This window comes from Seriola dumerili, unplaced genomic scaffold, assembly GCF_002260705.1.
Source record: "Seriola dumerili isolate Sdu_G_001 unplaced genomic scaffold, Sdu_1.0 BDQW01000674.1, whole genome shotgun sequence".
NCBI lineage: Eukaryota > Metazoa > Chordata > Actinopteri > Carangiformes > Carangidae > Seriola > Seriola dumerili.
The window spans coordinates 115,530-130,501 of NW_019174929.1; the positions used below are offsets into that span (position 1 = coordinate 115,530).

At 40.5% G+C, this 14,972-nt stretch overlaps 1 protein-coding gene across 1 annotated transcript in view; it reads left to right on the forward strand.

Annotated features, from left to right (window-relative positions):
* The window catches only part of LOC111236575 (transcription factor SOX-6-like), a 130,130-nt gene that overhangs the window by 75,113 nt on the left and 40,045 nt on the right, over window positions 1-14,972 (forward strand). Inside the window, exons 7-8 of the mRNA XM_022765364.1 lie at window positions 3,439-3,611; window positions 5,264-5,332. Of these exons, the coding sequence (XP_022621085.1) occupies window positions 3,439-3,611; window positions 5,264-5,332 (242 nt within the window). The remainder of the gene's footprint in view (window positions 1-3,438; window positions 3,612-5,263; window positions 5,333-14,972) is intronic.

The following is a 14,972-nucleotide window of genomic DNA, read 5'->3' on the forward strand; positions in this document are numbered from 1 at the left end:
AATCGTAGCATTTAGACAACTCCTAATTTACTTAGGATGGGCTTGCAGCATATGGAAGCATCCACAATGACTGACTGATAGAGAGACAAAGAAATTCCAGTCTTCTGGCGCTAAAAAACTCAATTCAGATCTGGTCATAATGGCTCAGCTGTCCTAACCAAAGGAAGGGGAGAGAATAGGGTGCCTTGTGATTTTCCCCCTTTTCACCCTCACCCTCCCTCGCTTTTCTTCTTTTTTTGTGCCTGAATCTTTTATCTGTGTTATTCACTCGGGACTCTTCAAAGTAACAAGCCTCCTTCTTTTTCCCCGGTACTGGACTTGGAACCCAAATTAGAGACTGCTTGATTAGAGCAGAGAGGAGGGAGCCAAGAGAGAGGGAGATGTGGGTATTGGACAGAACAAATCGCACCCCTACAAAGTGCCTTTTATCCAAAGACCCCAAGGCTCAAATACCCCCATCCCTCCCCAAGCAACCATGGCTCTGCTTGTTTTCCTCTTATCATTTATTTAGTCACCCGTTGATGTTTTCTGCCCTACTTTGTGACGTTTAAAAGAGGCAGGAATCTCAAAAGGTGAATGCTGAATGGGCTGAAACTGAACAACACAGCTTTACCATCATCTCCTCCTATTTGTCAATTTCACATATCTGAAGTTAACACAGTGTCCTGAGAGAAAAACAAGAAAAGTGCCAGCACAGCTTGACCACTCACTCCTGGGATCCTCTTCCTCTGTCAGGCTGGTATTGTCCTACTGAGCCTCAGTCGTCTAACAGGAGGATGTCACAACATGTTAGGTCTGGGCCAGTTTATGTAGCGCCAAGGCATCTCTGGGCTGTCTGTCTGCCATCGGAAGCGCAATGTGAGGAGACATGTTAACGGGCAGACCCCAGCCCCACTGCTGTTAAAAGCCATGCAATATGCAGGAAACGGCCTCTTTTGTCAGCAGGCTGGTTAGACACAGACCACGACTCTCCTCTTCTACACCACCCAATAAAAGTTTTATCTGGATTTTAAAGCTGATCCATAATTTAAAGCAGGAAGAAAGAGATTTTTACACTAACCAGCCAACAAAAAACATATGAGTTTGATTTTCTGCTAAGCTGTGTATAGTCTCTAAGGTGAAATTCTTCCACCACGTTCATATTTAGATATTTGGATGCCAAAAGTTGTGTTTAAATGTTTGTCGCCAGCATTTTCCACTAATCTGAACATTTCTTGTTGCCATTTCAGCATTGATTTTGACAAGAAAATAGGCAAATAAGACAAAACTAAATGTTAAATAATTATAATTAAAATTAGTAAAGAGGGAGGGTCCAGATTGCAGCACAGAGGGCAGTTCTGACTTCCCACAATTCAGCTCAACATCAAAACAATGGGCCCTCTGTTAGTATTCTTCTGGTGTCCAGGCAGAAGTGAGCTCTCCACACTAAGGCTAGCCCATCAGATCCTTCTCTGGGCCAGTCCCCCTGCACATTCATGCACACAGAAATAAGACATAAAATATATGTGCTGTACATTCCAGCTAATTTTTGCAGTTTTCATTTATTTTTACACAGTGTTGAAACTCCTAAACTAGTGAGTGATCATCAGAAATGTGTAATTAGACAGACTGAGAGGGGGTCATTGAGTCCAGATATTTGGTTCCCCACTCAAGGTCACCTATGCTGGCTTCGAGGCCTGATGGTCCCCATCTTCACCTGGATGATGATTTTCTTTCTTTTTTGTCTTTTATTTGATACTCTATTTCTACTCTCTCTCTGTCTTTCTTTGTTTCTTTCTCTAGTCCCTCCTTCCTTTCCACTACAGTATTGATAGCTGGGATTTATTGTGACAACGACTGATGTATCTGTAAAGGCAGCTCCTTCATGGACACAGCCAAAGGTTAATAAAATTGGTGCTGATTGTATCAATTTTACAGATAAGCCATTCACAACAAGTGTAGTCGGGTGAATAAGAAGTCAATTCAGGCTTTGGAAACTGCACGCAGGGCCAATGAATAGCTGCTTTTAGGTGCTTTTTTTTCGTTAGGAGGATAAATGGAGAATTGCAGCTCTCTTCCATTGCAGCAGGCAGCGGAGGCAGAGTGAGGCGAACCGAGGTTCAGACAAGCGTGCCAGTAAATTGCCCTGAATGGGATCTGGAGGTTGACAGGCCCTATTAAGACAAACGGCTTTCCTCATCGGAGAGATAAAATAAATCAGGTGTTTAGTCAAATTAAAATAGTTTGAGTGGAGAGGGCCCATGGGAGCTCTCGGAGAAACTCAAGACAGATGTGGCCAGAGACGAGAGGAAGACACCCAGGAAAGAATTCAGCTCCTGCTGGCCCCAGGCCAGACTTCACTGTACTGTTATCTGGATCTCTATGCTTTTATCCTTCTCCCTCTCTCTCTTACTGTCTCTCTCTGTCGCTTCTGTCGGTTTCGCCCATCTCTTTACTTGTATGTTACCCCAGATCAGCTTGTCACACAGGAGTGCAGTGGGAGGAGAGTGAGTTACTGTCTAGCCTCTCACTGGCAATTATGTTGGCTGTGTAAGTCAATGGTAGGATCACTTAGCATTGATTAGGCGGAGGGAGAGAGCAGTGCAGCTGCTCTCTCTATCACACACAGTGTGGACATGTGACTGTAGACAGAGAAGTAAGTCTAGTGGTCTGTCATTGCATTGCTTTTTGAAGTATGCATGCAGTAACTACACAGATAATAAAATAAAGAGTGTGTTGTTCAGTGTTGATTATGATACAAATCTCTTTCCTGATGACTGTCATAGTGTAAACACCAGAGTTTATGGTGCAGTTTTTTGACAGGTTTGCCTATTCCCTTCAGTAAAAACTGCAACTCCTCTAATGTGTTGCTGGAATTGCCATATCATGAAAAATTGTGCAGTTCGGAGGTCAGCTCCAAACACTGACTCCCAACACTTTCTTTATATTCACCCCTGGTAGTCTGACATAAGATGCCACCTCAGTTTGACAGCTCCCTGCAGCACTTTGTCTATGTGCCGGGAACAATTCCTTCCTCTTCTTTGAAAGGAAACCGGGGACCATCAACTACACTAAAATAGTCAACTTCAGACTGTATGTGACCTTAATACATTCTAATAAATTCACTGCAGTTGCTTTCTGCATATGTGGGTTTCTTTATACTATATATTATGTACAGTACAATAGCACAATATGGTGATAATTATATGCAGCATGGTAACTTTTCTATAGTTAACACTATACAATGACCAAGGTCCTCTACAGGCTCTATTATAAACATCTACACCCTGGTTGTTTAGTAATTGCCCCCTGTGAAACTTTTAATGCACTTTTTTTCTACCAGGTATGCATAACACATACCTGCATCTATGTTTATGACTCAGGCTCTCCACCTTGTGTTTAGTCTTTCTGCTCCTGACACTGTGCTCTCTCTCTCTCTCTCTCTCTCTCGCTCACTAGGGACTCCAGAGAGCCTGGCAGAAAAGGAACACCAGCTCTCCACAATGATCACCCAGCTGATCAGCCTGCGAGAGCAGCTTCTGGCTGCCCACGACGAACAGAAGAAACTCGCCGCCTCACAGATGGAGAAACAGAGGCAGCAAATGGAGTTAGCTCGTCAGCAGCAGGAGCAGGTAACTGCTCACTGTTTTCTCACTTTCACACTATCTGTCTTTGTATGTTTTTCTACCCCCGCAATTTTTTTTCCCCCTCACCATATTCTTCCTTTCTTTCTTCCTTCCTATTTAAAACATCCATTCCCTTTCCTCCTTTAAACTTGTTTACTCTATTTCCCCTTTCATCCCTATAATAAACCCCATTAAATACATTTGTAACAGATTCTCACTTAACTCTCTATTTCATATTAACTTTCATGCCTGAAATATGCCAATAAAATCTTACTATGAATTTGGAATAATATTAGATTTAAGAGATGTGATAGTCTATATTGCCTCAGATATTTCGGTCATGCTCTCTCGCCCACATTTATGCTGTGTGGTAGAAAAAATGTTATTATGACTTGTACTAACAAATGCGACGGAATGTGTGAATTAAACGTTATATTAAACATGGAAGTCCTCTATATCTTATAAATCGACTCCTATTAGAACAAGCCTGGCATTAGATTTGCAGCACAAATCAGGCCAATGAGCCATATTGTACAAATCAGCAAATTAGCAGAGGCCATGAAGTGTGTTAATGTCGGGGAAGAAATAAGGACACAAACTATCCACACGGGCGACACTTTTATTATCACCAGCCACCCTAATGGCTATGAGTCAATTATCAGCAAGGAGTTCACTCAGAGTTTTCTCAGCACACTCTCAGACCCTCCTGTGTTAAATGAAGAGATAGACCATATACCTTGGAGTGATGCATTTGGACATAGTACACTAATAATACATTAACAGTATTGATTTTTTTTTTCAATCAATGATGTTCATTTGCAAACTACACTCAACTGTGTGGGCTTTGTAGACACTGCAGCATAAATGAACAGTGATAGAGGACATTTTATTATTTGATCTTATTTTGAAATAGAAGAATATTAATAAAATGAAGAGAGAAGGGGGGAGAGAAGGGGAGAGAGGGAGAGCGAGAGAGTCCCCGCTGAGAGCTAGAATGTCATCAAGCCATCAAGATACAACACAGTAATTAACTGTTGACACTCGTGAGGAAGCCAGCACAAATTAATCTTGACACATTTGCAGACGACCGATATCTTACAGTGAACACTTTGTAATTATATTTAAAAATGAAAATTAAATGACACTTAAAACTAGGTTGTCATGCTCAATGAAGTGGGCATGTAGAAAGAGGGACTGCTGGGATGAGAGGGATTGCGGTGTGGCTGCTCGTCACTCAGGGGTGGCAGGGACCTCTGTCACCCGAACACTGCCTGTGCTAGTTATCGCGCTTGTAACCATTTTCATCATCATTCATTTTTCCTTTACCTCTGATTTTGATTCATGTTCATTAGGAAAATTGAAAATGTTTTTTTTTTTTTGTCAGATTTTGTAGCAATTTAGTCAGAAGAATATATGTGAATATATGTTCTGCTTCACTAATCTGCTTCTATCTTACCTATGATAAGATATGTCATCCATCTCAACACACCTTCTCATCTATCTCTACAATCTCTGGTACTCAGCTTGCACTTGTAGCACATATAATATTATCTAGTAAAAAGAGAACAAAAGTATTAAATCATTTTAGTTCCGCTTCCTCTCGTATGTCAATTTACGGAATTATTTAATTCACTATCTTTATTTCTTTTTCCAACCAGATTGCAAGACAACAGCAGCAGCTTCTGCAGCAGCAGCACAAAATCAACCTCCTCCAGCAGCAGATCCAGGTCAGTCAATGTGTTTCTGTTGGCCCTGTAACACTCAGCAGCTTACACCTCTCACTTTCTCTGTGCTGATTACTACAACGTTTTCTCCCTCTTCAGTATAATTATTACACCATGCTGTCACCATGAGCCAAATGTCTGGATTTAATGGCACAGATCAATAAAATTAGACATTAAAGTAAATATCATTGCTAACTTCTGTTAGCTTCTCCTTCTCATCTTCTTTGCTTTTTTTTTTAAATATTGCTTATCTTTTTATCTTTAATTTTTTGTGTCAAAGTAACACTCATCACTCTCATCAAATGTTAATTGCCTGTTGGTAATCGTGAGGGCTTTAAAATATGGAGGAGAATAATTAGCACATCTTAATGAACAAAAAAAGGGGGGAAAGTAACAACAGCTAATGAGTCCTGTTGATGGAGAAGAGCCTGGAGGTGGGGGACATGAAAGAGGCTGGTAAATGCCTCTGAAACACGTCAGTCCCAGAAGGGCAACGTGGCATGCTTTCACACAGCACAAGAGCTACTGAAACTTATATTGTCATTGTACTGTCATTGTTTTTCTCCTAGTTCTTCTGGTTTATCTGTTTTTCACCTCATGCCAGACATTATCATCTTGATTAGTGTGTGTATGCTTGTGAGCGCATTATGTGATACAGTACAAAGTGGTGCAGCGAGAGACCACCCAGGCTGCAAGTTACTGGACATAGTCGGGCAGTGCAGGGTAATCCAGGGTTTTGTAACTGGCAGTGGTCAAGGATGTGAGCCTGGCTGCCTGTGTGAAGCTAACGTTATCCTGCTGGGTGTGCTGAGTGTCAGGCACATCCCTCTCCACTCACCACCTCCTCCTCTGCTTGTTCCTCTAACTGACAACTCCCCATCCTCTCCTCTCATTCTACCTTTTTTTTTTTTTTACCTCTTCAAACTCTCACTTGAAATAAATTGTTCCTCCATCACCTTTAAGCACTCCTCACAGGAGATACTATTCGGGGCTAAAGAGCAGTTTCTCTTTAGGCATTATATGTGTAACCATACCCCTACATAACACAATTTGTCCTTATAAAAACTTCTGGTTTCAAACAGCAGTTGGCACAACAACCAGATTTACTGCTATGACATCAAAAGGACTTTTTCAAGGGCTATTGGCAAGAGAAAGGCCATACTGTTAACATGTTCTTGAGGAGCCACTAGTCTGGACCTTTCACTTCAACTGTGGACAGTCTACTGGAAAAATGATTCCATATTACACTTCACTGCAGGAGCACGGAGCACAACACTCTGTCTAGAAAACACTCAAAATCAAGTACCTTATACACTACCGAGAGGCTAGTATTACTCATATCATGGAGGGTCCTTTACTTATGCTCATTGAGCATAAGGGCACAGCCCTAATGCATCTCACTTTTAGAGGCCCTTGCTTTCATCACAAAGTTAAAGGCAAATGATACCTGAAAATTCCCCTTAATGCATAGTTTTGAGAGAGAGAGGGTGGAGGGGGTTTGAGTGTGTATGGGACCATGCTTCTAAATATCCATTTCAAACACTTGAACAGAGATACAAGTAAAGTCCTTTCTTGTAGAGCCCAGTTAGACAGCTTCTCCCTTGGCCAAATGAGCCACAGATCTTAGCTGATAAAAAAAAAAACGAGAAAAGCCACATCCACAATTAAACAAAAGAGTCCCATGTTCAGACCATCTGTTCCTCTGCCCATCAGCCTCTGCTGGCTGCACTTTTCAGACAGAACACCAACCAAGAACAAACAGATCGCTCTCAATACTTCAAATAAGTTTGATCATGTGCAAAATTGTTTATCCCAGAGTAAGTTGTTTGAAGCAGTACATGTTCTCTCTCCTTAACCTAGTTCCTCCAAATATCCAGTGTGGTGATGGCCACTCCTTTTGGAGCAGCGAAGTAGATAAAAGAGAGTCAGGGGCAAGTTAGTGAAGCATTTTTTGCCACTCTGTTTTCGTTACTGCTGCCTCTTAAAAATGCCCTGGCCATTTTAATATATAACAGCTTTGACTTAATTAGTTCTGTAAACAAGCTTCCAGCCTGTATGTCACAGACTTTTAGAAAAGAGGTAAGCAGTGTTGGGAGATTGAGTTACTCCGCTTTTAGCATGGAGAGCACTAAACTTTATTAGAGACCCTACTGGCCATCAAAGTCCTTCTGTTTTGGCCTCAGGGAGAAAACCAAGAGGTAGCCTCATGCTAAGGTCTCGTATTGATGATGTAACTTTTCACATCAGTGGACACTGTAAACTGTCCTAACAATAAAACCATGGGAATTGCAACTGGAGACTGTTGTTGTGATGTGTGCTTTCAAGGGGTTTTTGCATGTGGATTGAAGAGAATCTGTCAGAAGTGTGTAGTTATTGAGGTTTAGTGGGTGAGGTTTGGAGCAAGGCAGCATGCAGTTTAATCAAGTTTCCCTTTTGAATAGCCATCTCTCTTTTTATCCTTTCTCATCATTCCTACAAGAGAGCGAGAGAGATTTAGTCTTTGTCCTTCGGGATTACAATGTCACTTGTTTTAAGATAGCAGATGTTTTGATTGCTGTGTTAGGGGCTTATCAAAAGTTAAACCTCAAGGCTTTGTGTGTTTTCCCTCAGCTTGTTTGTATTCCTTCAGTCCATCCTCGTCGCTGAAATCGTCTTGGCACTAATTCAATCCCAGGATGAGATTAACTCTTAAATTGATTTAGTTGAAAATTTGAAAGACCATTCAGGATTGTATAAAACACATATGACAATTAAACATATATATTAGCAGAGAACTGGTTTGTCCCACAAGTTACTTATCTCTCTGAGTCTGTGTGTAGCCACTGGGAGATTGCAAAAAAAGAAAGAATGAGCACACTGTTCTGTTTTTCTTATTTGTTTCAGCTCAGCATCACTCAGGCACACTGAGTCTCATCTGAGTCTCCTCTTCATTGCTCTCTGTTTCACAAACACACCCACTTTCTCCTGCTCCTAATGGAAGAGCAGTTGCCGCAGATGAGCAGCTAAACACCATCACATTGATCGTCAGACTGTTGCCTCTTGTTTGCTGACATTTTCTTCTATATTCATTTTCTAGTTACAGTACATCAGCGTTAAAGGGAAGATGCACATTGCCAAGAAGTGAGCAGCATAAAAGTGGTAACAACAGAATAGTATATCAAAGTAAAATAAAATAAAATGCTCTCATGAGACGTGGAGCTGTATGAAACTCAAGTAACAGCACTGTCCATAGCCATGCCACAAGCACCCATCCCCTCACCTCACATGGTAATGACTCTCTGGTTTGATTCTCACACACAGGCATGCAGTTACTCATACACATGCAGAGAGGTGATCGTGTACAGTACACAGGCACACAGGGACCCAATGCATTGATACACACATCAAGAGAATAAATATTGGCTAAAAGGTCAGGGTGAACTTTATCTTCACAAACAGGCTGGAGAAAGCAGAGCTCCCCAGATGAAACAGATGGACATTTTTAATCCAAATCATTTAATTTAAATTTTTTTTATCCATCAAAAGTATCACAATATCATGACATTGTCATTTGTCATTGGCTGTGGCATTGATGTGCCAGCCTTGAGTACACTGTGAGAACCAAGATCTGCTAGATAATACATTTCTATGGGGGCCATTCTCAACAAGATTTTTTTTCACAAACCTTAAATGATTTGTTCATAAAGCAGGTCTGGTTCTGTTTTTCTCCCTTTGACCTGTCGTTCTATATCTATACATCTACTGGCTTCAAACTCCGACCTCACTTTATGTACACACGCATTATCTGTGCCTCTGCATCCCACCTTTAACCTTGTGTCCACAAAGATACACAAACACACATAGAGAAAGTCTGGCTCACTTCCATTTAAAAAGAGAAATCAGAGATTAAAATAGAAAAGGCCAGTATATTGTTGTCTATTGCAAACTTCAAAGTCTTTGAGGCTTTCTCACATTTATCTTTAATGGTGTAAAGAAGCAGTGGGGGACATGCAGACATTCAATGGTTACATGCTAAAGGTCCCAAGATTAAAGATGAAATTCACTTACACCACAGCATTTAACTGCCCACAATTTATTAGGTGGACAATCTAGAAGCAGATTTCAAAGCACATATTTTGAGATGAAACGAAGGACAACAAACATACAGGCAGAACCATGGTCACCGCTAACAGACGTATCTCTTAACTTCAGGATAACTGTACTCTGTAATATGTTACTGTTTTGGTTATTAAAAAAACGTAATTTTAGGTTAGGTTATTAAACCACACAGATTTAGTTACTATTCACCCAGTTTTAAACCAAATCAAGCATAGGTGAATCGATCCTTTTCTTTTATACTACTTTTTAATACAAACAAAATTATCTTACATGCTGCTGTTTACTTTCAGTCAGTATATTTTTAGAAGAGGAAAAAAATCTGGATAGCAGTGTGTTTTAGTCTGTTGCACATGGATTTCCCATTTCCGTCTGTTACAAAGAAACCAGAGAATTCACAGGGGATGCTCTGTAAAAGTGTTGTCTGTATTCAGCGGCTGTAGAGTCTGCCCAGTTAAACACTACACGCTCACACTGTTTTTCTTAATGATGGCAGCAATTGCTGTTGCGTTAGTTTGCAACAAAAGAAATCAATTTTTACATTGTGATGGCAAATTATCTATTAATTGCTCCCCTCAACAACGCCATAATCTATCTAGTCATATAGAGCGCATTTTAGAAGCATTGTTGGCAGAGATTCCAAATATGAGTTCTCTGGAAACATTTGTATGAGCTAGGCAAATCTGGATTTTAACTTTTTTTTTGTACACGTGTGTACATGTTTTATGATTTTACAGTGCAGATGTTATCAAGATTGGTCAAACTAAATGTGAGACATCTGTCATGCTTCATATCTAGCATGACCAGCAGCTATCATCAAGTCTTTCCGCAGATATTCAATAAAATCCATCCCGTGCTTTAGTTGTGCCACTCAAGGACTTTCACATTCTTGTTGTGATGCCATTCCAGTGTTATTTTGCTCTATGCTGAGGATTCTTGGGGTCATGGACCTGATGTAAAATCATCAAGGTCTTTGTCACTGACAAGCAGTTTCCCTCTAATAACTGGCCTGTATCAGACTGTATTAACCCTTTTCTCCATCCTCAAAAGCCCCACACAGCCTAATGCTTCTACCACTGTTCTTTGCAGAGGGGACTATGTAACCATGTCTATGTGAAGCTTTTTACAACAGCTGAAGCATTAAATCTTTATCTAGTGCTGCACAAATATCTAACCAGATCCCCCAGCATGAACAAAAACAGATAATGTTAAATTGGTGTTTGGTCCATATGATAAATCTTTTTAGTAGTCCTGGTTTGTAATCACATCTTTATTATTATATAAAGGAATACGCATGTTATCCATTCCATTGCAGTAATTTAATTCACTGATTCTGTTTAGTTACCAATTTAGAGAAGCAAAGACCTCAAAACTACAACATTATGGTAAATATTTTAAATCAGTCGGATGAGTTTAAATAAACATAGGGCTGTATGGTAATTGCACAAAGATAATAGTGCTAATTTGTGTATTCTCAGATGCTTTTGTTGTCTCCCTGGCACAAATGATTTTCTCAGTGTGAGACTTATTAATGCACTGGCAAAAAAAAGCACAAAAATAGACATTGTTAAAGAGAATGTGTAAGTCCCCCAATTAGCACAGCTAGATTGGAACTGTTAGCATGATAATAAGAGAATAATAGAGCAGGGAAATGATAATGTGTGTGTGTGTGTGTGTGTGTGTGTGTGCTGCTGTGTGCACACGGGTGTCTGTGTGGATGCTGTGCTGCCAGTTCTTCCCCTTGTGTCGAAGAGCTCTGTGTTAGCCTGCTAGTAGGATTATGTGGGGGCATTAACAGCCTAGTCAGACGGGCTTGGCTCTCGCCCAGGGAGGCTCAGTCCAGCATGTTCATCCTCCATTTAAGGAGACTGTTAGCTGATGAAGATGTGCACATGCAAGACTGAAGATAAAAGAAAGCGGTGACCCGACTCATTAGCCCCTGTGATTTAATATATTGACACTTAGATACAAATAATTCCATTTAGTGGACTCTATCGGTGGGGAGGAGGGATCAATTCAATTAGTTATGAAATGTGACTCCTTGTCAGGAAGCAGAAGAAATACTAACTACTAAATAAAGTCGTGTGCAATTTAAACAATAAAGCCATCGCAGCCCTGTTAAAACTTAATGATGCACAAAAAGGTGTAATAGATACAACCTCAGCTCAGCAATGGCAGTCATAGTTTGTAAATGATGCTAAGTGGATGTATGTAATGCCATTTGTATGTTAAAAACTGATTCTTGCTTTAGGAATATAAACAGTAGATGCTGTTAGAAGAGTCTGGGGTCTGTGGGTTTTGTCCCATTAGGCTTTTATCCTGGATGAAACGCACCATTTATTTAAGCTTTAAGTTATATTGTTCAGGCAGGGTTACTGAAGTGTGTTGCTTTAAGCTGAACAGATGAGTAGATTGTGTGAATACGGGGTTTAAAAATAACAAAAGGTGAACAGATCCATCCTTCCTTGTTAAAGTGTAACAACTGATTACTGGCTTTATTGAGTATCTTTAGTCGCAGCCGGATGAAACATATGCTTGCTTGTACTGCCTTTGCCAAAGAGGTAGGAATGTAGACAAACACAGAACAATTATTGCTGTAAATGACACAATAAAGCCATGTCTTTGTGTAATTGGCTTTTGTATTCAGACACCTAAGCAGTTTAAGCTGCAATAATTAAGAGGCTCCATATGAGAGGTGCCACATGAACGGCTGTAATGTGTGAAATCACACCTGAGGGTCTACTTAAAATTAGTCACCTGAGGGTTTTGTTGAGCAGCCCTGGGACGGGTTAATTTATGACGCAAACTTCCAGCCGTCTATCAGTCCTCACAACGTGACAAGAATAATTGACACAACACAAGAGAACACCATCTCCGATGTGAATCTGTCTTGTAAATTAATCATGGTGCTAAATAATCCAGATAACTGAACATCTATTCTTCACATTCAAGCTGAATGAAGTGTTTTTATGTTCCATCTGAATATCACAATAAAGCACCTGTTTGGAGCTCCGCAAACCTTCCCTGGATGAAGGCAGAGCACATACACTTAACACCCATTGTAACCCAACCCTCGCAAGGAAAATATCAGTTGAGGGAGAACACATCCTCCAGTGTGATGTTGATTTAGTTTCCTCTCCCTCTCTGCATAGACTGTGTTTTCTCTGCTAATGTTGTGCAAACTGTTTTGTCTTTGCATTGGCTTTGCGTGGCCATCGTCCTCAGCAGTGGGCACACTCACAGGGAGAAGGAGCTGCATTAATAGGCTCTACTGTGTACGGGCAGCCGGCAGGGAGAAAGGGGCGCGTGTTTTCTTAGGGCTGGGGTGGCAAAGCAAAGCATTCAGCCCATGGCCAATGTAAAAAAGGAGCTTTTTGTTTTTGGGGTGGAGGAGAGTCCAAGCATTCCCCATCAGAAACACAATGAATGAGCCATTTTGTCCTGCACAGTTTTTCCTAGGAACAGAATTGTAGAATTTTTTTGTTTGTTTTTTCAATAACTCAGTTCTCTAAAAAATACATGTTTTTGTTTTAGAAATGGACTTAATTTCATTGCTATAAAAAAAAAAAATCCAGTCTTAAATACATACATACATGCCATCATATTACCCCTCTTGTTTGACCTCTTACAAAATGCTATAGTTTTTCTTGCCCATTATCAGATGATGATATTTGAGCATAGATGAAGTCTCACAACACACTTGTGCCTCTAATAAAGTTGCCCCTCCTGACAGGCTTGTTCTCTGCTGAACAACAGAATGGACTGTGTTGTTTTCCGTGGCCCCAGCAGCTGGGAGGTAACAGTGAAGACAGAGCCTCAGTCTATAATAGGGGGTGGGGGGTGGGGTGTCTACTTTTTAACAGTCAGACAAAATACTACAAACAAAATAAAAGAGATTTGTACCAGAAATATTAAATACATGTTGAATTAAGGAATTGAACATGTTTCATATTGAAATAAAATATAACAGAGGCACTGCAAAGTCTTATTTTATGAATCACAAAACAGTTACCAGCGGGCAACCAGAGCGTTCATGCCTCTCTGCTTGCTACAAAGTGTTGAAGATGTGCCACATTATTTCATAAGCCTCACATACTTAAATCCGTCTTTTTCCCACTCCCCCTACCCTGTTCACATCACATGGATGTGGCTGGCTATCTGACTAGCCCGTGTCCAATGTTCTTTAGAAACTCACTTGTCCCCCAACCCCCCCCTGCATTGAGGGTCAGAGGCATTTCACTTATTTCCATTTCCATACAGCGAGGATGTATATGCAGGATAATAATGCCGGCCCCCAAACCCACTTGTGGGTTTGTTTATGTCTGTTCTCTTCTTTACCGTCTTTACACATGCTGTTTGAGGGAGTCCCCATGGATTTGTCCAGTTACTGCAAACCTTAATTTTATGGCCAGACCTTGAAAAGAAATATTCATTCTTCCTTCCATGTATGCCCCTACCATCAAAAAAGAGCTAATATTCTTTGGAAATATAACACTGAATCTGCTGTTGAAAAGAATCTATTTTTCAAGAGTGTAGTGCAGGCTTGTGTTGCTGCGTGCACACAATTCACGACATGCATTGTGCCAGTGCGAAGTAGGAATGATTTTTTTCTTTTTTTACTTTATCTAATATCTAAATGTGTGCTCTTAGCGTGTCCAGAATCAAACATAGACAATGTCACATAATAGAGAGCTGTCACACAAAAACTCTCTTTGGTCACTTAAACATACGGCAATGAAAAAGCTTTAAACAAGAGAGACAAGCCTCAGAGCTTGATACTTAATTTCTGTACAAATTTCTGTTTTGTTTTCTCTCTTGGAGAAATAGCACAATTTGCATTTTGTGCACAATTTCTAATAATCACATTTCCTCTCTATAAATTCATTTTTGCATCTTTTTTTTTTGTTTTTGCTTTTTGTATCAGTGCATGACTTAAGTGTTTTTGAACACACTCTGACTTGTCATTTATTAATGTGTTTGTTTAACTCATTTTTGTCTTTTTTTACTATTTTCCCTCAAATGTGATGTCAAGCTTTTATTATTCTTCCAACAACATTTAATACTAAAACTACATTAAATTAGAGCGGAGTGCAGAAATCCTGTAAATGCCAGCCAGTGTACTTAAGCAAACAGTAGCCTGCAGTTCTATCCAGAGTTCCAACCAAGACAGGAGGAGCAATGAGATGGAGGAGGGCTGGAGTGGAGGGATTTGGGGTGGGGTGTGCTAGGCGGGTCAGAGGGTTGGACTACCCTGCTTTCAAGCTCCCGTCTTAATATAGACATATTGGAATGGCTGTTTTCCAAGAAGGCTTGTTTTACTGTGTAAGGAATTAGTGGAACAAGAAGTCATCTATTGGTTATTCCCTCTGCATAGCCTGACCTCACTCGAGTGTCTGGATTTGCGGCACTTTATCCTCAACAGCTCTCAGTGTAACACACACAAGCATGACTGATGTGCAGCGTCACACTCAAACCTGAGCAAACAGTGCCTGCTGTCAGAGTCAGTGCTGTACCCCAACAATTCACAGAAAATGTTATGGGCTGACTT